At 38.3% G+C, this 26,589-nt stretch overlaps 3 protein-coding genes and 1 pseudogene across 3 annotated transcripts; all 4 read right to left on the bottom strand.

Moving 5' to 3' along the window:
- Positions 1-5,078: 5,078 nt before the first annotated feature.
- On the bottom strand, positions 5,079-6,332 carry LOC148919019 (zinc transporter 11-like). Its single transcript, XM_089048875.1, has 3 exons — positions 6,080-6,332; positions 5,847-5,863; positions 5,079-5,592 (listed from the first exon to the last, which is right to left on the bottom strand). Exons 1-3 carry the CDS (start codon positions 6,330-6,332, stop codon positions 5,083-5,085), a joined length of 780 nt encoding a protein of 259 aa, XP_088905001.1. The 3' UTR covers positions 5,079-5,082.
- A 1,016-nt stretch (positions 6,333-7,348) lies between these two features.
- Positions 7,349-8,640, bottom strand: LOC148919018 (L-type lectin-domain containing receptor kinase IX.1 pseudogene; annotated as a pseudogene).
- A 7,990-nt stretch (positions 8,641-16,630) lies between these two features.
- LOC148919017 (uncharacterized) lies at positions 16,631-20,555 on the bottom strand. The gene is made up of 6 exons (XM_089049009.1): positions 20,076-20,555; positions 18,989-19,331; positions 17,828-17,912; positions 17,607-17,693; positions 17,209-17,451; positions 16,631-17,113 (listed from the first exon to the last, which is right to left on the bottom strand). Exons 1-6 carry the CDS (start codon positions 20,228-20,230, stop codon positions 17,037-17,039), a joined length of 990 nt encoding a protein of 329 aa, XP_088905135.1. The 5' UTR covers positions 20,231-20,555; the 3' UTR covers positions 16,631-17,036.
- Positions 20,556-21,558: 1,003 nt separating this feature from the next.
- LOC148919016 (zinc finger BED domain-containing protein RICESLEEPER 2-like) lies at positions 21,559-22,929 on the bottom strand. The gene is made up of 2 exons (XM_089048762.1): positions 21,866-22,929; positions 21,559-21,709 (listed from the first exon to the last, which is right to left on the bottom strand). Exons 1-2 carry the CDS (start codon positions 22,927-22,929, stop codon positions 21,559-21,561), a joined length of 1,215 nt encoding a protein of 404 aa, XP_088904888.1.
- Positions 22,930-26,589: the final 3,660 nt, after the last annotated feature.

The raw sequence follows: 26,589 nt of genomic DNA, 5'->3' as shown, positions 1-26,589 counted from the left end.
TTAGCTCCATTGTTGGTCTGCCATTCTTCCCGGCTGTAATACTACCTACTTTAATGATGGCCGCCAAAGGTTTCTCACCTGCATTTTATTGATATTTCTCTTGGGTCTTAGTTATTCTTTGTCAGATTGATGTGCCCGTAGTTTCTCTGTTCTGCTCTATCATGGGACGGGTCCCAATCCGGGCCAAAAATACTTGGAGGGCAATTCGCTTTTCCAGACTACTTCACCACCACACTTGCACTCGCTGCAGAGCACTACTCCACCAAATGGTCGCTTGGTCTCTCCATAGTCTCTTTGAAACTATTCGCTTCTACCGAGCTAGCCTCGTATCGGTCCGCCTTCTTCCGCTCGCCAATTCAAAGGGACCATGTTAACTTGTATGGGAAAAAGGGTCTGGTGACGGATGGAGGTTTTTCTCGCCATTTCACCTTTCCCCGCTATCCCTTCTTGTATGACATCTCTAAAAACAACACAACTATTGGTAAAATGATTCCAAGAATTATGCCATCTGCAATACTGTATGCCCTTGAGTTCTTCTGGTTTGGGCATTCTGGGGGTGTCTCTATTGCTTTCAAAGAACCTTGGTCTCGACAAACAAGGCATTCTGTGGTGTTTCATCAAACAAGGCATCTACCTTGGTCAGATCAAAGGAATACACCTTGTTCTGCATTGGTTTGTTTGGAACAAACCCTCCTGTGAATGGTGGCGGTTTCTGATCTCTTGGAGGCTTTGTAAGAGTTTTACAACTGATGGGATGCTTTAATTTTGCCATTTCTGCACTGCAACCTCTCTCTTCGATCCTTCAGATCTTCTTCCTGACTCTACTTCAATCATATGTATTGAGGAAGAAGGATTTATAATACGTGCCTTTGGAAGAGTTTCTCTTCTCGCTGTTCCTCCCTGAGCAGCCTTGAGATTTTGACGCTTATTCCGCTGGGGCCAGATTCCAAATAGCATCCCATCAAATCTTTTTCTTAGAGAAATCTTGAGGGCAGCTCGAGCCATTTGGATGAAGTGTCTTTCTTCCGTGGGATTCGCACTTCATTTTGAGCTTCGAACTCGCTTATAAAGTCTTGGGTGTGTTCATCTTCACTGCTTGAGGGCGGCAAGGTCACCGATGGTGACTTCAACTCGTAATAGTAGCCATGGAAGACACTCCATTTGTTCCCAAGTCTCAATGGAATTTGTCAGATTGGTGTGCCAAGTGAAAGCTTGTCCAGAGAGAGAATTCCCAAAAGTCTTAGCTTTAACAAAGGGGTTATTCTCTATGGCTATGCATTGGATGAAAATCGCTATGTGCTCGATCGATGAAGCATGGGGATCCTCTCCGCTGAATAAAGTGAAGTTCGCACTTTAAAACCGGGACAGGGTATCTCGATCAATGTAAGGTGGATATGGCTGTAGGTGGGTCTCTCTCCTCCCGCCTCAGCTCCATCATTTCCCGATCATCCTTTGCAATGTCCCCACGCCATTTAAAGCATTAATAGGAGGAGATTTTGCCCTGCTCTGTGGCATAATTAATTCGGGATTCGCCTCTATATGGCCTAGGCGTAACTTCTTCCTGTGTTCCTCCTTCTTCCGCATATGGGTGGTTCCTCCAGCTTGCCCCCAAGATGTTCCTATCATTGTTAGCATAAGGGTAGTTTCCTCCGCCTCCTTCCTCTCGCAGTGGAGGGAATGGATTGGGATCCATCCTTCCGGCCTGTAGGGTAATATCGCTGGCCGCTCAGCACTGCCAGGTGATCCTGTGGGCCGCTTGTTGTGGAACAGCCGAGGCTCGCTGATTCTCACTGAACTTGTCCTCGCGCAGACCTTCCGCCGCATTGGGCCTGACGCTCTGGATAGGAAAAGCTCTTCCCTCCGGCCCACTCGATTTCTCGCTCGCATTCCACCATTCTGTGCAACAAGAGGATTCTCTTGATATGGCCATGCCAATAATCCTCGTGGGGACCATAGGGAAGGCCCAGTTGCCGACCACCTCATCCGATTGGGAATTCGCCATGGCAGCCTCACGGCCCTTCCCGAATTGCTCGTTAACCCGCCATTGCATCATGGCCGCCATATTATTTAGAGTATCCCGCTCTTTCTCGCAGACTTGTCGTAACATAGATTCCTCAGACGTTCATTCTTCTCGAGCCGTCCTCGACCTCCCGCCCCGTGGTTGCCATGTGATGAATGCTCTGGCATCACTCTTCCGATTCCACCTTCCGAGAGCCACTTGGTTTATTTCCATGTCGTGGTGTGGGTTCTGCCAGAGCTTCCAAAGATTCATGAACTTGCGAAGAACTCAATGAGAATATGTATACCGAGAAGTCCCATCCGGGCGCAAATTGTTCACCCGCTTTATGCTTATCCTATGATGGAAGGGCAAAGTTCCCACTACCTTGAGAACCATAGACTGTCAACAAGTCGCCTTTTTTGTGTGAAGGCCAACGCTAGTAATAAAATTATAGCAGACTTAGTTTGGAATGGATAACTTGCGCCCCAAGTTACTGATTTCGCAAACAAGCGATTGTGAATTTGGGTGAGGAATATCTCCCAAGTAAGTTCTTTTTTGCCTCGATCGGGTGAGGACTTTTAACAATTTATCTCAAGATAAAGAGGTTGTTCGCCGAATGGTTGATGGATTTAAACTGCTTTTAGGCGGAACCGCTTTTACAAAATATAACAATAAATGCTCATGCTAGAGAGAGATGAAAAGACAAATGGAACTCCATTTCCCGAGATGGAAGGTTCGATCCGGCCGGATCGGAAATGCTTGGCCGGATCGACCGCTGACAACTTTGATCGCTAGGGTTTCAATCAGAATCGATACCAAAAGTTGATTCTCGCATAGCTTCAATGTACCTTAAGTTTTTGTGAAGCTTTGAGTGACAGAATCTATTTTTCAATCTGCACGGCGTAATGATGCTTTTGAGGACTTCAGTGGCTAGAGACTGCACTGTGAATCTTGTTGAGGTTTTCCATATTTGGAGAAAGCTTAAGCTCTACTGCCTTGTCTTTTTGTGAACTAAATTTGTAACGAGAGAGATCTCGCTTGAATGACTTACTTCTTAAGTTCGAGCCTTAGGAATTCTGATCTGGTCGTTTCACTTGAAATTCAAGTGGGCTTGTTGGTTGATTTTGAGTTGTCTATTTGACTGATGGTTTTCTCGTGTAAGATTTTTGTTTGATTGGATGTTGAATTTTTTGTTGTCCCTTACCCTGCTCACTCTTCAGTATTTATAGTAAAATGTTTTCTTTTCCCAATTTCAACCGCCTCGTGAGATTTCATCCGTGATGGTTAGTTTGATTTCTTTTCCGACACCTCGCTTCTCGCTATCCTCTCTCGAGATTGTAGCTTACTTATCTCTTTGGGAGAATTACCTCTCAGAGAATAGAAGAAAAATCTCCAATATATATATATATGTAAGAGGGATTTTGATCTTCGATTTTTCAGGTTTTTTCGCAATGCCTTGATGATATAAATTTGTTCAATCACTCTTTCATGACACTGCTATTGTTGACTTTTTTTTATCCCGTAGATGTCACTTGATTGTTTCGCCTCCTGGCTTCCCTTTATCATAACGGCCTGTGAGGCCTGTGTTTAGTTTTTGTTTGCTTTGATAAGCTTTGGGTTTTCTAGATTTTGGCTTCCATCTTCTTGTTTCTCAAGACCAAATTGCTTTGATTTTTTAGCCTTATTCTCTGCCTCATTTTCACTGGCTTCAAAGTTAATTTTTAGGCCCAAACAATTATAACAATGAAAATAAGTTGAGGAGTATCGCCTTATCTAAACAAAAAAAGGAAGCAAAACCCGGTACCACCAAAAGAGTATAGCATGCACAATAACTGAACAACATCAGAACAAACCAATAATACCATTTTTTTCAGGACCATATGGATATCAATCAACCTAGAATTTTATATGTGCCAAATGTGGATTATTATGTCAGTTGAGGAAATAAATAGTATTCATAAGCCTCTCGTGGGTCACCACTCCCCATCCTACACATGATTCAGGAATACCTCTTTGATATAACTTAGCTTCTGCTAGCAGGGGCGGCAAGGAGTTCCGTTGGAAGCCTAAGAAGAGGTATGCCCAGCGCGGAGGATCGATCCATTGAGAGTTACTGTTGTCTCGGTAGGGAATTGTATGATCTTAAGGTAATTTACTTGCTTACTTGTTAGGGTAAGGTGAAACTATATATTGTCTTTTTTCTTTTCTTTCCTTTAATCTATGAGAATTAGTTTTCAATCATTCCATCTAACTATACATAATTTTTAGTAAAAATGATGGGAGAGAACTAGGAGAGATCCTAGTCAGTAGCATGATAAGAGAAAATCATCTTATACGCATGCATGTCCCCTTTCTATTTATTTGACACTTGTCCAGCCCTTAACTCCAAAATTAACACCGTTAACTTTCAACAAAATTGAATCAGAAAAAAAAAAAAAAAACCCAAAACTAAAAGAAAAACAAGGACATTTTGGAAAAAGCAAAAGGAGAGAGAAAAATTTTAAAAGAAGCAAAATGGACGAAAATGCCCTTATTTATTTTTAGATTTCTTATTAATCCAATACATTCAGACGCCTGATTCTGAAAGCTGGTTTCGCTTTTATTTTTCAAAGCTTTGCTTTTCCAAAAGTGAAAAATTTGTGTCTAAAACCTAAAACCTAAAAACAAATGCCAGACCCCTTCAACCTTCTCCCTTCCCTTACTTCACCTCTTCCCTCAGCCGTCAGTCCCTTCCACACAAGGCCTCTCCTATACCCACTCTTCACGTTCTTCAAATTCCCTCACGACCCAAACTCCCTCAAACATAATAGGACCCAGTTATCTCAACCTTAACTCTATGCTTAAACAGGAAACCAATCTTGATATTATTCTAACAGTCCAAAATACAAGCCGTAACCACATTCAATTCTTCCCCGAAATGACACAGAAAATAAATGATAAAGCATCAGCCAAATGGACAAGCATTAGAGTGTTCAATCCAAAAATTAAAGGAGAAAATAAATGCTTTCCTGAATGTATTCCATGAGACTTTTAATTTCATGACATAAAATTATACGAAGGAACCGTAAGATGAATTTGATTGTTCAAGAGTCCCAGAACATGGCAACAGAGATAACTCCAATGCCAAACAACACAGCCAAAAACTTGTAATGGGGTTTGTCAACAGAGACTGCCTGCTGAGCTGTGTAACCCTTTGACAGCAGATGGTTAATGGATACATATATGAACACCCCACATGACAAACCTATGGAAATGGCGAAGAGCCAATCTGCTGTGGCACCTTGGGTTGTGGAATCTATTGTGATGCCAACTCCCACACCAACTGGACTCGAAATGCCGAACACGAAAGCATACGCCATGCATGATAAGAAGGGGCGGTTCGGAAGCATGCGGAGGAGAGCAATGCCCATGGCAATGGCTGCAATGATCTTGTGCACACTGACTGTCCACAAAGCCTTCCAAGCTTCTGCTTTTGTCTTGGCAACTCCGATTGCAATGCCCTCAAAGAAAGAATGGAAACATAAGGCTACGATCAACAAAATGCTGTCCCCAACTGAACCAACTGTTGCAGGGTGGTGACCACTGCCGTGGCCCTGCCGAAGCGTACAAGCAAAACGCTCAGTTAGTTGCAATTACTAACCGGCACATATGTTATGTTACCAGATAATCTGACATGTTATGTTGTGAGATTGAATTTGGACAATTAATAAAGTGGCAATATGTTTGAATGTGGAGTACTCTTTCACAATCTCGCAACGTAATGTGCTAGAGGTCTGGCAAGTTCATTTACCCTACTAATAACTTATATACATCCCACATATATAATATCAAAGTTCATGTATCTCACCTTGTGACCGTCCTTTCCTGTAATAGGAAAATAAAAATTGTGAAGTCAGCATCTTGTTTAGGGTATAAGCAGAAGATATCCTAGTAATTGGATTTGATCAAGTAAATAATCTTTTTCTTGTAAAACCAATATCCTAAGACTGCCTATGCAGTTATTAGCACAAAGTACTTGTCAAAACGAAGAACTGAATGGTGCCTAATTCCTAAATGAAGAACTCATGAAAAACCACCTACCTTGAACTTCAAGGTCACTGCCCTCTTGCTTAGCATACACATAGGAAACAACACAATCCGCAAGCATAGTGATCAAGAACCCCACACTGGCCAGCATAAATGCAAAAGGGTACTCCTTCTCAGTCAAGCTTTGGAAAGTCTTGTTTGAATCACTCAGAAAGTGCATGAGAGCTGTTCCCAAAAACACACCGCCAGCGAACTGTGTGCCTAGAACCAAGAACCCCTCGTTCCACTTTAGGAAGTAGGGTGACATTCCGGCTGCAAATGTCCCAACAAAGACCAAAACCAAGCACCAGATCTTGACCAGTATTAGAGGCTTAGACCGAACGCTGTCAGCCTCGTCGTTCCTGTTGCTTTCCTTGTCATCGTGGCTGCTGTACACCAAGGCAGGGAGGGTGAGGCAGAGGAAGAGAGAGAGCTTGAGAGTGTTGTAGCAAGCCATATTGCAGTGGTGCATTGAAGAAGTTGAAAGGTTCACTGTGTATTGTGTTAATATACAACTGGTGTTTTGGGACTTTACCTTAACTACAAATAAAAGAAAACAAACCATCAATTACTGATAATATATCACTTTACAAGGTAGCGACTGCTTTTCTCTTTAATTTGGTCATATAAAGTATTATTTTTTCTCTGACTAATTAGGAGCACGCTTAAGTAATATAATTATTTAGGAAAACCTGTTATGGCATATTCTTTCTCCTTGCAATTAAAGAAGCAAATGCAGTTATCACCATGAGAAAAAAATTCAGAAATGAAAACAACGTTGGCACCTAATCAGTTTCTGATTGGTACAATTACATTAGATGTATGTACACCAGTGAACATCCGGAGAGAGTTGACATTACTGTATGTAAACATCAAACAGACATTGCCACATTGACATGTCTTGGATGTTATGCAAATATGAAACAGATGTTTTGTGTATTTTTTGATGAAACAGATGTTTTGTGTATTAGCATACTTAGAAATGAATCTATACATTTTAGCATCATATGTTCAAAGTATCGCGACATTTAGCTGCTTATGCAAAGAAATTGAAAAAAAAATTATTGAGTTTGGCTGCAGTTCAATAATTTAGTGATTAATCACATCCTGTTGCTTCTACTTAAAGGGATCCATATTTATATGGATTCATTTTTGTCACTTTGTATATAAGATAAGATAAGAATCAGCGCCCAGATGGTTTGCCAAGCCATCTAAGCAGTAAATTCTGAATGACCCTCACAACTACTACAAGCAAAAGAACCAGAAGAGAAGGGATAGGTAATCTGTGTAAGAATTTGACAAAATGGAAATAAACATTATTGGACATCATTAACAGTGCTGTAAACCTGAATTAATAACTTATTATAGAAAAAGAAAAAAGGAAAAAAAGAAACTCGTGTTTATCACTGCTGTTATTCAATTAGCCACATTCCACATACAGGCTTCAAATGTAGTCTTCCACAAACAAATACTGCAGGAACAATCTCTGGCATATGGCTGCAAATGTCCCAAATCATCACAACAGCATTATTACCTCAAATCCCAACTAAAGACTGCGAAAAACTTGTAGTGGGGTTTGCCCACAGAACTGCTTTGTCGAGTGCATAACCCTTCTCCAACAAATGGTTTATTGTTACATAGATGAACAAACCGCATGGTAAACACATTGAATGACGGAAAGATCAAATCAGGTCTTTTGTTGAGGATACGGGATGTATGATCATGAAATCCCTTTCGACATTCAGGCAATGGTACATCGAGCTGAAGGACTTAAATCATTGTCTTGTGGCATGAGATGATCATATCTGTGCATGTCATATGGAAGTACTGGCAATGGTGCTTCAAGCTGAAGAACCTTCATCACATGGCCTGCTTTTGGTCTTTCTTTGCTGTTAGGGTGAGTGCACCATAATCCAACAATTAACAAACACTTCATTTCTTTTTTATCAAAATTCTCACTCATTCTCTCATCAGCTACATTAAGAATATTTCCTGCAAGGTACGCTGCCAAACCAACCTAAACAGCGGCACGTCGTATTCTCCCTCTTGGTAGGTCCTCCTTCCACATGCTAGTTCCAAAGCCACAACTCCGAAACTAAACATGTCACATTCTTTACTAGCCCTCCCCCCACTTGCATATTCTGGTGCCATGTATCCAAAAGTCCCTACCACCCCAGTTGTCTGAGTCCTGAACTGCGATCCACCAGCTTAGCAATCCCAAAATCACCAAGCTTAGTGCTGAAATCGTTGTCCAACAATATGTTAGCTGATTTGATATCCCTGTGAAGCACACACTGCTCCACATCTTCATGTAAATAATGAAGGGCTGAGGCCAAGCCTAAGGCTATTTTACACCTAAAATCCCATTGCAGGGTTGCTCTGGGGCCAAATAGATGTGTGTCAAGGCTGCTGTTAGGCATGTATGCATAAACAAGTAAGCATTCGCCCTCCTCATTGTTAGTGTTTTCTAAGATTTGGAAGGCAGAGTGATGAAGAAGAAAAGAAGAATTTAGAGCAAACAGTATTTTGGCAAAAATGACTCTGCTATACGTGTAGCAGAGGAATGTTATATTCCTTCAGACTCTCTCACTTGCTTACAACCTCACGCACATAGTGTGAGGGAATATATGACCGTTAGGCTTAATAGCTGGATCCTTTACACATCAAAGAGATCTCAACCATTCCTTTAGTCATCCAATAGAAAGCTTACACTTGGCTTACAAAGTGAGCTAAAACGAAACTATATTTAACTAACTAATAAATATGCTTAAGAGTTTATAAATCAACACTCCCCTTTAAATCTTGAGCTGATTTAACTCCAAGCATACTCCTGAGATAATTGAATCGATCTTTGGCTAATGGTTTGATGAAGATGTCAGCAAGTTGTTCATTTGTAGGACAGTACACCAAGTCAATAATGCCTTCTTGTAGTGCATCTTTGATGAACTGATACCTTCTATCAATGTGCTTTGTCTTCTGATGAAATACAGAATTCTTGGTAATGACAATTGCAGATGTATTGTCACACTGCAATGGGGTTGCTTCTGTCTGAAGTTCTCCAAAATCTTCTAACACAAATCTAAGCCAAATGGCCTGTGCAGTAGCTTCTAATGCACTGATGTACTCTGCCTCTGCAGTAGACAATGCAACACAGTTTTGCTTGACTGAAGCCCAAGAGAAAACACCACTGCCAAAGGAGAATGCATATCCAGATGTGCTCTTACTGTCTTCAATTGATCCACCCCAGTCACTGTCACAGAAACCAATCAGCACTGTATTTTTTCCTTTCACATACTCTAGACCATATTCTAGAGTCCCCTTAATGTACCTTAGCACTCGTTTGGCAGTTCCATAGTGCTTATTTGTAGGGCAGTGCATGAATCTAGCAAGCAAGCTAGAGGCATGCATAATATCTGGTTTAGTAGCAGTTAGGTACAAAAGACTACCTACAATGCTTCTATATTGCTCCTCACTTGTTGCTCCACTTCCATCATCTTTAGTTACCTTCTCAGTTGCTGCAACGGGTGTGGTCACAGTCTTGCACTCATTCAAACCAAACTTATTCAATAGAGAGCTTGCATATTTCCTTTGGTGGATGAATATGTTGGATCTTGTTTGAACCACTCCCATACCAAGGAAATGATGTAGAAGGCCCAAATCTGTCATCTCATATTTCATCATCATATCTTCCTTGAATTCATTCAATAGTTCCTTGCTATTTCCTGTATAGATAATGTCATCTACATAGATAGAGACAATTAGAATGTCTTTGTCTCCCCTTGTCTTGGTATACAATGTAGCTTCACTTAGACTTTTCTCAAAACCACACTTAGTGAAGTAGGTGTCTACCTCTCCATACCAGGCTCTAGGTGCCTGTTTTAAACCATAAAGAGCTTTGTGCAGCCTATACACTTTGTCTTCCTTGCCTTTGATCACAAAGCCCTATGGTTGGTTTATATAGACCTCTTCTTGCAATACACCATTTAGGAAAGTTGATTTGACATCAAGCTAGTACAACTTCCATTCTTTCTGAGCAGCTAAAGCAATGAGAGTTCTAATGGTGTCCAATCTAGCCACAGGAACATAGGTTTCATTGTAATCTAATCTAGGTTTCTGAGCATACCCTTTGGCAACTAACCTTGCCTTATTCTTTTGGACTGAACCATCCAAGTTAAGCTTGGTTTTGTAGACCCGCTTGACTTCAATAACTGGTTTCTCAGTTGGTCTGTCCACTAGTTCCCATCTATCATTTTTCTCAATCATGTGCAATTCATCTTCCATAGCTTTCAGCCATGAACTGTCTTGAGCTGCCTCTGCATATTTCTCTGGTTCAATGATGCATAGATTGCACTATACAAGCACATCATCTAGTCTTCTCCATTTCAATGGTGAGTGATCATAAGCTTGGATGTTCCTTTCTTCACTACTTATGTCACTTGAGATGTGTTGTGAAGGTGATTGAGAAGATAGTGGACTCCTTTCATATCGAATTTTAGTCTGAGGTGTTAGTGCAGTAGTCTCATCTTTATCTCCTATAATGAAGCCATGCTCACTTTGGTTTTCATCAAGAAGTGGTGTTACAGCTTTGCCAGAGTTTTCTGTCCAGTTCCAAGATCCCTCTTCATCAAAGGTGACATCTCTTGACAATGTAAGTTTCTTGGAGATTGGATCAAAGATCCTATATCCTTTCTCACAAGTTGCATATCCCACAAACACTCCTTCCACACTCTTAAGCTCGAGTTTATGCCTTAGTTCATTAGGCACATGAACATAACATAAGGAGTCAAAGTATTTTAGATGAGTAATACCAGGCTTTCTTCCACTATAAGCCTCAAAGGGTGTGACATTGTTCAAGGCCTTGTTAGGACATCTGTTTAGAATGTATACATATGTGTGAATAGCTTCTGCCTAAAGGAAATAAGGTATTTCCTTCTAATGTAGCATAGACTTAGCCATTTCAACTACTGTTCTGTTCTTCCTTTCTACCACTCCATTTTGCTGAGGAGTGTAGGCCATTGTGAGCTGCCTTTGAATGTCATGATCTTCATAAAATTGTACAAACTCAAAAGATAGAAATTCTCCACCTCTATCACTCCTCAAACATTTCACCTTGTGTCCAGACTGCAACTCACTCATGGATTTAAATTTCTTGAAGCAATTGAAAGCTTCATACTTGTTTCTTAAGAAATAGAGCCAAATCATTCTTGTGAAGTCATCAATGATCAACATAAAATATTTGTTGCCTGCAATAGATTCAGTTCTCATAGGTCCACAAAGGTCAATGTGGACTAACTCAAGTGAGATGCTTGCTCTTTGAGCTTGATTATTTGGAAAAACATTTTTATGCTGCATGTTTTCCAAATTGGCAGCCTTCACACACACCATTTTTTTCTTCCAATTTAGGCAAGCCATGCACCATATCTTTGTCTCTCAACTGTTTCAATCCTCTAAAATGTAGATGTCCTAGTCTTTTATGCCAAATCCATGTGCAATGGGTGATACTAGCCTTCATAAGCAGTTAATTCTTAGCTAGAAAAGACAAAGGATAGCACCTGTTCTTCTTCATTGGAACCTTTATGATGAGACAGTTCAGTGAGGAACTATCAAACACCTTGCACATTCCATCTCCAAACACCAGAAAATATCCATGCTCATCCATTTGCCCAACACTCAGCAGATTCTCTCTTAAGCCTAGGAAGATACATCACTTCTCTGATGTATTTTCTCCCCTTGGTTGTTTCAATGATCAATGATCCAGGCCAGCCACCTTCACAAGTACACCAGTTGGCATTTGTACATGTCCTACCACATTTGTTCTCACATCAACAAGTAAATCAACATTGTCAGTCATGTGGTTGCTACAGCCACTGTCAATGTACCAATCCCCATTTGGGTTTGCCTCAATGGTTGCACAATTTGCATAGAACAAATTTCCAATCACCTCCACTTGGTTTGCACAATTTTCCTTTTGCACAGATTTCCCTGTAGTGCATTCTCTAGCCAAGTGACCAAACCTATCACAATTGTAACATTTTGGCTTGCCTTTATATCTACGTTCTCCAAAATGGTACTTTGAGCACACTTTGCATTGAGGCTTTACACCCTCTTGACTTGCTGGCTGTGATGAGCTGAAATTGTGAGCTGGTGCAGGATTGTTTTGTTGAGACTTTCCTTTTGACTCCCATGGTTTCCCCTTAGGATTCCAATTCTTTTGAAACTTGGATGAACCAAATTTCACTACACTCTTGTTCTGGCCTTTTGGACAGTGAACGAGGCAAAAGCTTTTTCAATTGCATCAACATTGTGCAACTCAAATCATTGCTCTTCACTTTTCAGAATGGCAATTACTTCTTGTAATTCCACAGTTTCTAAACTCTTAGTGTTCTCAATCACCAAACAAATAGGATCATATATCTTGCTTAGACTAATCAGGACCTTTTGAACAAGCCTCTCATTGGAGAGCACTTCACCATACGTTTTCATTTGGTTAATCAGGTCATTTAGTCTAGTAAGGTAAGCAGACAACAACTCATTATCATGCATTCTAGTATATTCAAATTCACATATGAGATTTTGAAGTTTTACTGATCTAACGTGATCTCCACCATGAAATTCTCCATACAACAGCTCCCAAGCTACTTTGGCAGAGTCTGCATTTGCAATTCGTGGGAAAATCTGATCTGAGACCGCATTTTGGATAATACCCAAAGCTTTTGCATCCTTCATGAGGATTGCAGCTGCTTTCTTATCATCTTCCTCTTCTGAGATTTCCTCAGATGCCTTCTTATTCTTCTTCTTCTTAGAATAGGAGATTGGAATTCCCTTTTCTACCAGATTCCAAAGCCCATATGATTGAATATGGTCACCATCTTAATCTTCCAGAACTCATAGTTTTCGCCAGAGAAAATCTGAGTTCTCACCTCTGAGCTTCCAGATCCAGCCATGGTTGATCTCAGATGCTTCCAAAAACAAGTTGTTTTCATATTGAGGAGAAAACGAGCTCAAGTGGCTTCGTGAGCTTTGAATGAGCCTCCAAATTTCCGGATGATTTTTCTTTCACAGATTGAACGACCAGCTTCAGATGATTGAACCTGACTCTAATACCATGTTAGTGTTTTCTAAGATTAGGAAGGCAGAGTGATGAAGAAGAAAAGAAGAATTTAGAGCAAACAGTATTTTGGCAAAAATGACTCTGCTATACGTGTAGCAGAGAAATGTTCTATTCCTTCAGACTCTCTCACTTATTTACAACCTCACGCACATAGTGTGAGGGAATATATGACCGTTAGGCTTAATAGCTGGATCCTTTACACATCAAAGAGATCTCAACCGTTCCTTTAGTCATCCAATAGAAAGCTTACACTAGGCTTACAAAAGTGAGCTAAAACGAAACTATATTTAACTAACTAATAAATCTGCTTAAGAGTTTATAAATCAACACTCATGACACCATCCAATGAACTGCACAAGGTTCCTATGTATTAAGCGGCTTATTATTTTGACTTCATTGATGAAGATTTTCTCTAGTGCTCAGACTGCACAAAAATTCTCTTGACAGCAACGGTGCAGCCTAGATCTTGTATGAATCCATTATAAACTTGTCCTGACCTCCCTTGACCTAGCCTTCTGTCGTTTGCAAAGCCATTGGTGGCTGCAACTAAGTCTTTGTAAGCAAATCGTTTTGGCAAGGCTAGTCTCTCAAGATCTGTGTTTATAGATGGAATAACATGGAAGTTATAACTATTTTTGTGCTCCCAAAATCTTGCTGGTATTCTTCATGGAACCTTATAGAAGATTTGCCTCCGACAGCTTGGTGATGGGGTCTTTCTTCTCCTACCACCTTTCATGGAACCTTCAAGCTTTGCACGGTCTTTTTCGTTTACCTTGATCATAATGGAGCCAGGGGCAAAATATTGAGAGTTTTGAGCTCCAAGTTGAGATTCTTGCACTCATATACGTACTAATTGTTAACTAGTTGAGAATGAAAGAAATGAAATGATTATTTGCTGATATATAATTGATCAAATTAATTTTCATTCACATGAAGCAACTTACACCACTACATGAGGACTAAAAAAGTGGCATCATTAAAACCTTGACCATAAAAACCCCAGCGGGAGGAAAATTCGACCAAACAAAAAGGGTACCACAACACATCCATCCGATTTCAAAAAAGTATGTACCCCGTTTTTTAGCCGCATTTTTATTTATCAACCCAACAATTACCCATTTCCACTCCCCCTCTCTCTTCCCTTTCTGTTAGCTACTATGTACTATTATCTACGTACAAAAAGTTACATAAGGCCATCTCCAACCTTGTTGGGGCTAAACTCAAATTTCCACCCTCCAAAATACAACTATTCATGTATTTTCAGAACTCAATTTTTTTTTTCTCTGCAACCTTGCAGACTCATAATTGAAGTCCGAAACTTTATTAAATTATTTAAGAATGATTAACCCCTACATTTTTTTTTCTCGTTAATTTTTCTTGACATTATTTTTGTTTCAACATTCGTGATTTAATTTTCTAAACATTTTAACCTAAAAAAATTAAAATTTCAAAACATAATAGAATTTCACTTAAAAATGAAAACAAGTACAACACCATATAAGAATGAGTAAAGTATTAAATAGAATGAAAAAAATATAACAAATGGAGAAAAAAAAAAGGATTTTTGTTGACACAAATTATAGCTGTTGGAATATTAAAATAATTTAATTTAATTTAAAAAAAAAAAAAAAAAAAAAGAGCACAGCATAATTTTGAAAAAGTAGCCGTTGGGATTCAATCAAATGGTCAGCTTGTTGCAAAACTCACATGGGGCCAACACTTTTTGTTGTTCACATGGGCTTCCAAGGCATAAAACAAAGAAGAAAAAGCAGATTTTGAGCCCACAAACATTATCAGTCCAGGCAATAGTTTGGGTGGAATTATAGTCCAAATTTGAGATTTCTCAAATTTCCATCCCCCAAAATATATAGGTTTGAGAAGTTTTTTGGACTCAAAACTTATAATTTGGCGTATCTCCACAAGTCCCGTTGTTATCGTTGGAGCCATTTTTCTCATCCGAGCCATTTTGGTGGTGAAGTGCGAGGTGGAGCTTGAGTGACTCTAGTGGTAAGAAAAACATTTTTCATTCCACTTGACCTTTTCTACTAGCCTCTTCATCTTATATTTCATTTCCAAGATGGCCTCACGGTGGTCGGCGCTAAATGCCATCACGGTAAGCGTCACTTCCAGAGGTAATTGTGCAGATATAGATATAGAATAGAAAATCGTAAAAAATTAGTGATTGGTTTTTATTTAGGGGTAACAACGACTTTCTGCATTCATGTACTTACTAATTATTAACTAGTTGGGAAGGAAATAAATGAAGTGATTATTTACTTATATATAATTAATTAAATTAATTTTCAAGAAAATGAAACTTGAACATTGAATTGCAAAAAAGACAACTTACAGGGCTATGGTTGCAAAACTCAAAGGTCCTCTTAATTCAGAGGTTCCCTGACTAACATCTACTTATTTTTACGGCAAGCATTAAATTATATAATAACACAATTATAATAGTGTTTTCCTATTTTGAACTAGAAGTTTGTTTGAGAAAACTAAAAAATGAAAGATAAAAAGACTTACTTAAGTATTGTTGATGTTGATGTTGATATTGCTAGGAAGTTAGACGTATTAACTGTTGATGTATTAACAATGGTTAAAAGAGAGAATGTATGAACAGTGTATTAATAATGGTTCGAGAGATAACGTATGAAAAAACAAAGGGAAATTTTATTGAAGGATTGAAGGTTGAAGGAGAGTACTAAAAAAATTTCTTCCGTGATGCACTCCTCTCTTCAGAAGTCTCCCTTTTATACAAAGCACCCTACACTTCGTTGTTACCACTTCTTACACCAACAAAATCCATCACATGCATACTTACACCTTATCGCACGCACACATAACGCACTTACACATACACAAGCAAACAGAGTCACAATCCCATGCACAACTCACATGCCATGAAATGAAAGAGTGCTCTAGGATGACCTTTGTCTTTGGTCATGCTAACAAAAATTTCAGAACTTGGCTGCTAGTCTTGTCTTCAGGAGAGGACTTGCATGTCTATTGTTTTGCTATGTAAATCCATTCTTGTCATTTTGAAATTTGGTGGGCTGGTTTGGAGTAGAGGTGCTTCTTTTGGGCTTTTTTTTTCACATTTGCTATATAATTTACTAATGTTTTCAATGCACATCAAAGTTGCAATTGCATTTTCGTCTCATATTCAATAAGATTGGCATTTACCAAGTTGGCCGCAAAGAAGCTGTACAAATGACATGCAACTTCTCTTTCTTATTTTTTTTTCTTTTGGTTACAAAGAGGCCAAAGGTGGATGAAAACTCTGGCATTATTTATTTATTTATAAATGCTCACTATCACTTGAGTTACAAGCCCGTCATAAATCCAAACATCCATTCTCAGAAGCATTCATCAGAATACTAAGTTCAATATCAAACAAACTTTAAAATTGTTCCCAGGAGCACAGATACATAAGACAAGAATGGGCATAGATATGCAGTACAAAGAAACAATCAATTCAGAGTGCATTCTTTTCTTCGGTTACACTGACGCAGAGCCAAAAACAAACTTAAGAAACAATTAATCTAGGACAGGCCTTGCCGGCCTTGTCATCTAATAAAACAGAAATTACGCTGCAAGGAGGCTCCTCCAAAATTTGACAACCCATGTCTCTACCATTCCCTATCTTGGCTAATTCAGAAAGCATTCTTCCACTAATCACACAACCACGATGAGTAAACACCAAAGTAAAACAGTTTATTTGAAAAATTCATCGTAAAAAGTTTTTTCAAGTCTTGCTGTCAAAACTTTTATCATCACATTCTAACAAATTGTCTTGTGTATACCAGTCAACTTCGAAGCAATTGCAAAGAACACACCAAACAAGTTTATCCCCAGTGCTCAAAGTTCTGCAGGGAAAATTCTCCCAAAGCAATATGATATGATAACAGGCCCTGCCAAATCCCCCGCAGCACAGCCTGTCAAAACAAAATAGAAATTATATATATGCACACTACAACAAGGTCATACAATGGGTACTAAAATATACAGACCACTTAATTCATTCACTTACCAATCCACTGGCCAACCGAAGGGCGGATAAGGGTGGCACCAATACCTGCCCCAATGGAAGCAAAAACGAGTGATGCACCACACTTGATAGTAGCACTTGAAACCTTTGTCGCAAGAAGTTTAAGTTGCTCTGATGTATCAATGTCATCAACTTCTTCTTTAGACTTTATCATATGAGAAAAAAATCGGTAGATTTCAATGCCTACTTGGATGAGCCATGACGCTGCAACACCCAGAAAGTGCCCTGCACAAACGTATAAACATAAACAGCACAGTGAGATTGAAAGTTCAAGCAACCAACAATAATGAGGCTATATGATTCTTTCTTCCCAACCCACCCCACAGCCCCGGGAGTCTTTTTTATTTATTTTTAATAGGATACAAGAATTGGAATTTCACCTCTGAAAGTTGTTCTGCTAACACTGAAGAAGAAAACCAAAGTAGGCAACTTTCTTCCAGCTTTCCTCATGGCTGACTTTGGAACATCTGTACAAATTGATTGCATGTGGTCAATCATATTTTCTAATTACAAATCGATTCATCCCTACTATCCTCATAAGTTTTGTTCACTTATTCTTCTAAAATTAAACTAGATTTGAATTATTACATAAAGAAATTACCTTTAAGAAGTTTCCATGCCATTCTCTGTGAAACATAATGGACAGCAAGTCGTTCTAGAATCCGTCTTGTAGTTACAACAGTGGTCTGCGATGGGATGCAAAAATTAACTCAATCATCTTTGTCTCCAATAGTTACTGGATGCCTTACATACACTGATAGACTACATATCCAATTGAACAGCAATGCAAGACGACAAACTTTGTTGAATACAAGAATAAGTTGCAATCCTGAGAAGTACAAAATTTGGTAGGTGGCTTATTTAAGTAACTACAGTTGGGGGAAAAAAGGAAGAGAGAAAAACTCCCTAACACTGTTTCAGGTGAAGGCTAACGAGCATCTGGATGATCATTGGGCCTACGAAGCTTAGGACTTTATGCCCAATTCATGCCAAAATCCCCGAAAATGGACATAGAGAATTTAAAGCATCACCGATCTCCAGTCGTATAGCCATGTTACCCATCACAGTGTTCAAGTTCAAGAGCATAGATTTGTCCCCGATCAGTTAAGTAAGGGGAGAAGTAACCATTTGAAGTGGTGTATGGTAAGGGGAGTAACAATAAGAGGGTAGCGTAGTGATCAAAGCTTTGGAGATGATTCGACAACTAACAAACATCTGCAGCGCATTCTCAGAAACTAGCTTGTTTTGTGACCAGATTGATTTTCAAAATAAATATGAGTTGTGACACACGCTTCATCTCATTTATAATTTAGAGCATCAACAAGCATTGGAAAAAGGATGAAAATCCAAGCACCTAATTCTGTTGACATTTAGTCATTTTTTCAAGAAACACAAATTTCTAATAACTGCCATGGCTACTTATGATGCATGGTGCATAATGATTTACAAGTAGCATAGTTTCAGTAAGGCCTCCACAGAACTAATGCTACCAAGCACTCGCTGGATATTGATATTTCCAACGTGATATCTTAATCCTTTAATGAGCCCTTCACAGAGAAATTTTTTGAGTCAAACTATCTGAAGCATATCATAGTCTGGTGTTAAGACCAACAAAGGGTAAACAGAAAAAGGCACCATGGAACTAAAGGAATTCATTGAAGGACATTCTGTATGATTGAAAGTTTTTTGGTTCGACTGTATGATTGAAATTTGGTTAACCTAAATTCAACATAAAAAGAAGAAAGCAGGAAAAACAACTTACCTCACGAACAATTTGAATTACTGATTTTTTTATTGGAACAGCATAGTCTACATGCTGCTCTTCTTCAGTGTCTGGCAGGAAGTCATCATCATCCTCTTCCAAGTTTGAACGAGGCTCCAAAAGAGGTAAAAAGAACATTAAAAATGACCTCAAAGTTGTCATAGCTAGAGCCCTCCATTCAAAAGCTGAGAACAGAGGCTTTAACTCAATTTTGTAATCCTTGGTACTGTAATTCAGAGAGTCATTCTGAAACAATCTTTGAGATGCGCTTTGTAAATTAGAAAAATAGTCTTCAGACCATGCTGTTCCAGCATCACAGTAGGCAACTGGTATCCTAAAATTACTGTTGCATAGTACTAAAACATTAGTACATGATCAAACTTCAGCCAACAACAATCTTCACAGTAATAATGAAATAAAATAATTAAACTCATTAAAGACATGCTACTGATATTAAGATTATGCAACGAACTCAAGAAAGAAAGAATGAATAAGGACCTACACACAGGGACATGAAACCCAATAGCAAAGAAAAGTTTTACTTTCCTGACATTTTGTATAGGGGTTACACATCAAACTAACAATCCTGAATTTATTCTTCTTCATCTTCAACCATATAAGATACCAAGAATGCATTATACATCATAAAGTAAATCAAACACAATCAAAAGTTTAGGACTGCCCTTAAATAGGAAATTAGAAAAATAGCTTACTGAACCTTTATCCACTTTTACAATTGTTCATATCGTATATGTCGATAACCAATTGATACAAAATCAACCAGAAATCAATATTTCCAAGTATCATCAAATTCCCATACTCAACATAGCCCCACACCACTACAATATACCACCATGTAAACTAACGGGCAAATAACAAAATAATCATTACCCCAATTTCCACTGCTCACAGACAAAAGCACCCATGAGCCACACCACTTACCTAAGCATGTCTATATCTCTACTAATTTCCACAACAGAAAATCCAACATCAGCATAGCCCAATATACAATCCATATCATCGCAACCAGCTACATCATAGAACACACATATTGGAAAAAAGAACTAAGAAAAATAAGAGAGAGTACCCGAATAATGTCTTATAAACATACGGAGCTCCGGCGGCAACAGAGGCAGCAGCAGCTGCTGCTTTGGCTGAGAAAAACCCAGAAGAGTGTAATGCCTGGGCTGTTTGAGTTGGGTTTTTTCTCAGTAGATCTAAAACTATAGCTATTCCCGCCATTGTTACACCCTTACACCCTCTAAAGCCAAAAAAAAACAAAACAAAAAACAAAAACAAAAAAACAATCCTAACCCAGCAACACCCTCAAACCAAAACCATCAAAATATAGCAAAACAGGCTTCTGTTCCGGTTCTTATTTTGCCTGAAAATATTGCTGGTTATTACTACGAGATTTAAGAGACCGAAAAGATGGGATTTTATTTAGTAGAGAAGGAGACTAGGAGGAGGAGGCACAGTGTTTGGGGTTTTGAGTGGAACTAGAGACCGTCGTTGGTGTTGTCGCTAACCAATCGCCTAGCGTCTCCTTTTTCTTTCCTTTTTTTTTTTTTTTTTTTTGGGTCAAATAGCGTTTCCTGGTTGGGCTTGGGCTCTGAAAGTTCAAGGAAGCTCAAACCAAAACAGCCACTTGGCCCTAGGGGTGGGCACGGTTCGGTTTGGACCGGTTCTTGGAGAAAAATGAAATCTGATCCAATAGTGCAATCCGGTTTGGTTTGGACCGTTCTGCTCAATATTCATATAGAATCCAACCAAACCGGACTTGTCCGTTCCTTCAATCCAACGGTTCCGTTTTTTTTTTTTTAATAATAATAAACAAACCTGCCCAAAATGAATTTATATACTAACATACTTCAAATTTGAGGTTCTATCAAGCTTTCAACGCATCAAAATGAATCTAACTTTAACAAAAATGCAATCCAAATTCAATCCAACTTTAACATATAAATTACAACCCAAATTCAATCAAACTTCAACAAAAATGCAATCCAAATTCAATCCAACTTCAACATATAAATTACAACCCAAATTCAATCAAACTTCAACAAAATAAGTTCCAAAATAAATTACTAGCCAAATACAACCCAAATTCAATTCAAATATACATTACAACCCAAATTCAATCCAACTTCATTAAATTCCTCCTAACATTGAAAAGTAGTTGGAGCTATGGTGCTAGGTGTGGATGAACTCATAATATCTACATAAAAAAAACATAAACCCATTAAAACATTAGTCAAACATACATATTATATAATACATTAATAAAGCATATAAAATTACAAAGACATACCTAATTCAATCGATTCATAGAACTCCATCTCTTGAATTGTTGGTTCATATTGTAAAGAGAAAATGTCATCCGACCTTAACCAATTTTGAGAACAAATTAAGGCCTCCACAATCTTAGGAGTCAAAGAAGCACGAAATGAATTAACTACCCTACCACCCGTGCTAAAGCATGATTCCAAAGCCACCGTTGATACCGGGATGGCAAGCACATCCTTTGCAATAAGTGTCAACCCCGGATACTTAACCCCATTCAATTTCCATCACTTCAAAACATCAAATTCATCAACCACATCTTCAATAGGGTCGGTGATGTACCTATCAATCTCATGCTCCAATACCACAACATCATTTGCTCGAGTCTCTTTTCTCCAATTTTCGGTCATTTGCCTTCGCTTTCTTTCCTCGACTTTACTACTTGTACTCATTGTAGTAGTATCACTAGAACAATAACTACTACTTTGAGTAGGTGGTGGTGGTGGTGGTGGCATGGCATATTCTTCATAAAACTTCTTTAAAATCTCTTTGATCTCATTCTTCTTCTTAACCGCATCTTCCGGGTTTTCAAACCGGCTTTTCAAGATAAACTCCAAGTTCCCCAATTTGTATCGAGGGTCAAGAACAAGAGCAACCATCAAAATTTGGTTCAATTTATCAAGGTCACCCCAATACTTTTTAAACTTCATCTTCATGTTAAGTGCCATGTCCTTCAAAACCTTGGAGGTTTGAGTTTCACTTAATATTTCCTCCTCTTCCATCAACAAATCCTCAATTTCTTCTTCCATTGCAATCAAGTCATGAAATGTGGTGTGGAAAGCGGGATGCAAAGTGACACTCATCTTCAATGTAGCATCATAAAATACCTTCAAAAAATTCACAAAGGTACGAGCATTGTTCCAATCTTCATTAGTTGGTGGTCCTTCCCTCTTTCTAGGGTAATGAGACATAACCACCCCATCTTCAAGATCCGGTTCATCTTCACCAAACCAAGAAATATATGGGCCTTCATCATCTTCTCCCATTCTCCAAAATGCCTTTTCAAACTTTAAGGCGGCTTCCAACATCATATATGTGGAATTCCACCTTGTTGGCACATCCAACACCACAAGCCCTTTGCATTCAATTTGCTCTTTCTTAACACAACTCTTAAAGTCCTCCAACCTTTTGGGAGAAGATCTTACATACTTCACAGCATTTCTTATACACACTATGCTTTTTTCCAACTTCTTCAACCCATCACGAACTATCAAATTCACAATATGAGCACAACACCTAATGTGCATATACTTTCCCTCTAATAAAAGACTACCATTTCCCCAATGACCCATTTTCGACTTCAAGTAATCTATAGCCTTTGTGTTTGAAGAAGCATTATCGGCCGTGATGGTTAATATCTTCTTCATATCCCAATCAAGCAAGCATGACTCAAGGAGTTTACCAATTGAGTTCCCTTTGTGATTGGAAATCACACAAAAGTTCAAGATTCTTTTGTGCAAGTTCCAATCACCATCTATGAAGTGTGCCGTGATGACCATGTAATTGATGTTTTGAACACTTGTCCAAGTGTCTGTTGTGAGGCATACTCTATGTGGTGCTAATTCTTCTTTCAATTTTTGTTTCATGGCATCATACATTACCATGAAATGCCTCACAAGTGTCCTACGAGATGGCACTTGGAAATGGGGGTTCAAAGAATTACAAAACCGCCTAAACCTTTTCCTTCAACCACAACCTCATTCTGGCCCAAAAAGAGAAAAATCGGAATTATGGGATCACTTTGAGAAATATGAAGAAGTGGTTGAGAGTGTGAAGGAGGATGGGAGCAAATATGCAACCACTAAGAAGAGAGCTAGGTGCAAGTATTGCACTATGAGCTATGCAGCAAACTCTACTAGAAATGGGACCTCAAATTTGAGGAAACATATTGAAAACTTATGTAAGAAATATCCGGGGAGGGTTCCTAAAGATAAACGGCAAAAGCTCTTGTCTTTTGACCAAGAACATGAGGTTCTTACATCAACAATGCATGGTAAAGAAGAGTGGTTAAAGACATGTGTAGAGATGATAGTAATGGATGAGATGCCGAAAGGTGTTGAAGAAGATGCGGATACGGATGCGGATGTGGATACGGATGCGGATGATGAACCAACTTCACTATTAGTAGTGGCATGTACCTCTCCAAATGGGTTTGACTCATTCATGATTTCTTTAAGAAACAAAAAAAAAAAAGCAACTTAAACATGATACTAACAAAAAACAAGCCCTCAATTTAAAAAAAAAACAGAAAATTAAATATTATACAATCGAACGAACAAAACAAAACACTTGAGTAAAAAAAAAACAACTATGTCTCATTTCCCAATTAAACGTGATGCATATACATGCATTAATCAATTGTATGACATGTATTAATACAAGTTGTACATATTAATACAAGATGTACACATATTTATATTTACTGCCTCACATTAATACAAGCTGTACATTTTAATACAAGCTGTACATTTTAAAACAAGCTGTGCACATTAATACAAGCTGTACATTTTAATACAAGCTGTACATACAAGCTGTGCATATTAATACAAGCTGTACATACAGATATAATCAAAACCAATTATCATACAAGCTATACATATTAATAACTATCAAAACCACAATTACTGTGAATAACAAATAAACCATGAAGATCATTCATCCAAACCACCTTAAATCTTTTCAACTTGAAACAATTTCCTTTTATTTTTTTCAATTCTGTCAGTTGATAAAATATGACCTAAAATCAACTTGTGAGTACAAAAATACAAACTAAGAGCCTAGCCTAGCACAAGAATATCGGGTACGATATCCATTGGATTGGATGAGCATCAATTAGCAAATGAACATGGTTAAACATCCAAATTTCAGTTGCAAACATCCAAATTTCAATTGCAAAACATCAAAATTTCAGCTGCAAACATCCAAATTTCAGATATAATAACATACAGATATAATCAAAACATACAGATATAATCAAAACCAATTTCAGCTGCAAACATCCAAATTTCAGTTGCAAACATCCAAATGTCAATTGCAAAACATCAAATTCAAAATATCTGAGAGAGAGAGAGAGAGAGAAAGAGAGAGATGAAGAATACCTGAGATAGACAGAATTGTCTGATGGAAGTCGAGAAAATTGATGTCGGTTTATGAATTGTCTGGAGGACACACAAATTGGTCGACAGAGAATTAAATGGAAACAGAAAAAAATAAAAAGAAAAGACAGAATCTATCTAACTCGTGAGTGAGAGAGACGGCGCTGACTACCGAGAGAGAGAAGAGCGACGTAACGACGGCGGATCGGAAGAAGAGCGACGCAGAGAGGCGTGACGTGATGGTTGAGACTGAGAGAGAAATAGAGGTTTGGAAGAAGGCTCAAGGCAGCTCTGTATGAATGAAGGAACGAAGAAGAAATGAAATCGAAGAGAGGAACGAAGACAAAAAAAACCTTGGTCGTTCAATCGCTTTTTTTTTTTCTTCTGTGATGCGCGCCTATGGTAGTAACGTAGACACCCAATCAAACTTAGCCAAGTATAAAAATATTTATATAATTTCAAATATAATATAAAAATATATATATTAATTTTATTGGACCGGTTCAGATTGGACCGGTTCCTTAGGGTGAAAAACAGAATCAAACCGTTGACTTTGGATTTTTCTCGCTTTTGACTTTTCGGTCAACACGGTTTTTTTCGATTTTTTCCGGATTGGTTTGGTTCGGTTTTACGGTTTTGCGGTTCCAATGCCCACCCCTACTTGGCCCTAACTCACAATGAATGTTGCAATTTATAAGTTCGAAGGAGTGAAAGATGCCTTTTTATTTATTTATTATTAACTACATTTTACTCCATTTAGGTTTAAGGTTATTATCGAAATAGGCCATGAGGTTTCAATTTTATCAATATCATACTCAACGTTTTTAAATATGATCAAAATACGCACTCCATCAACTTCACTGTTTGATTTTATGTTAAATTAGGGACGCGACATGTAGAATAGTCATTTTTATGCTGATGTGCAAAAGAAAACAATAAAGAAAATAACAATAGCGTGCGTAATTTGACAACAATTTAACATAAAATCAAACAATGAAGTTGATGGAGTGCGTAATTTGGTCATATTTAAAAACGTTAGGTTTTATATTGATGAAATTGAAACCTCAAGCTCAGTTTGATAATAACCCTATCCTGCATGGAGTAAAATGCAGTTAATTCTTCTTCTTCTTTTTTTCCTTATGGTAATAACATCTCTCTTGATTTTTTTTACTAACTTGCTACTATTGTTTATAAAGACATTGAATTACACATTAACATTGTCACACGTTTATACCATAACTAATCGCGCACAATCAGTAAAAAGCGGACCATAAAGTAACGATCATGCATGTCCAAGACCCTTCATGCGCAAACCGCCAAGCATGCCCCTTGGCAATCCAAATGGCCACACCGTCTAGCCTTCAGAAAGGGAGATGGTGCACATCTTCGACGTAAGGAATGAATAAAGATCTTCCTTCAATAAGTCACTTATCGTGCCACTTTGGCCAAAGCACATGTCGTGTTGGTAAACCTTAGGGATATGTGTCGGCATGCCAATAGTCCCATATCGAAGAAATCACAGGAGATGTCTCCCACCTAGTGCATCAGGTAATCATTAATTCGCATGTGTAATGTACTATGTCGAAATAATTCCCTAATCCACCCTTGTGCTAACTTAAGTATTAGAGTGCTTTTGCTTTGTACCACACTAGTGCCAAGGTTATTTTCGAGCTTGTCCCTTTTACAGGTCTTAGTATCATCTATCGAAGGACTCCATTTTTGGACATCAACATCACCATTGAGTAAAGACTAAGATAAAAATCAACAAAGCTTTGGCCCAAAAAAGAAAAAGTTTTAAAGCGTTTGATAATCTAGGTCATAATGTAAAATTGTTTTAAAAATTTTAGAAGCCATTTTAATAAAGGAGCTGATTTTCCCACTCCCGTTTTGTCCACTTACACTCTCTTTTGATTTTTAATACTTTTTAATCAATTTAGTTCTTTCTCTTTCCTATTCTACCCTTATCTTGAATTAAGGTTTATTTGTGGTTATAGCTTTTGTCTGCTCTTGTATGGTTGAATTTTCTTAGTGTGATAGTTTAAGTCGAATGATATAGTTTGGTTAAATTATATCCTCTTTTGTATTTGTTACTGAAGTTGTGATTTTAATTTGAGCTTTGGCATTGAGTATGAGGATTTTGTTCAATCTAATTACTCTTTCTTT

Source organism: Prunus mume, linkage group LG3 (genome assembly GCF_029339155.1).
Source record: "Prunus mume cultivar Tortuosa linkage group LG3, ASM2933915v1, whole genome shotgun sequence".
Lineage (NCBI taxonomy): Eukaryota > Viridiplantae > Streptophyta > Magnoliopsida > Rosales > Rosaceae > Prunus > Prunus mume.
This window is presented reverse-complemented; position numbering and strand designations above follow the sequence as displayed.

Bases quoted from the DNA above. Each gene is read 5' to 3' on its own strand.
- LOC148919019 (XM_089048875.1), bottom strand. From the start codon at position 6,332: ATGTCACCCTACTTCCTAAAGTGGAACGAGGGGTTCTTGGTTCTAGGC.
- LOC148919017 (XM_089049009.1), bottom strand. From the start codon at position 20,230: ATGGCGGGAATAGCTATAGTTTTAGATCTACTGAGAAAAAACCCAACT. The intron at 19,332-20,075 runs GTACTCTCTCTT...ACTATGCAACAG, and splicing joins GTTTATAAGACATTATTCGG to TAATTTTAGGATACCAGTTG. The intron at 17,913-18,988 runs GTAAGTTGTTTT...ATCCCATCGCAG, and splicing joins TAATTCAAATTGTTCGTGAG to ACCACTGTTGTAACTACAAG.
- LOC148919016 (XM_089048762.1), bottom strand. From the start codon at position 22,929: ATGTATGATGCCATGAAACAAAAATTGAAAGAAGAATTAGCACCACAT. The intron at 21,710-21,865 runs GTTTGAAAACCC...GAGTACAAGTAG, and splicing joins GAGTTTATCTTGAAAAGCCG to TAAAGTCGAGGAAAGAAAGC.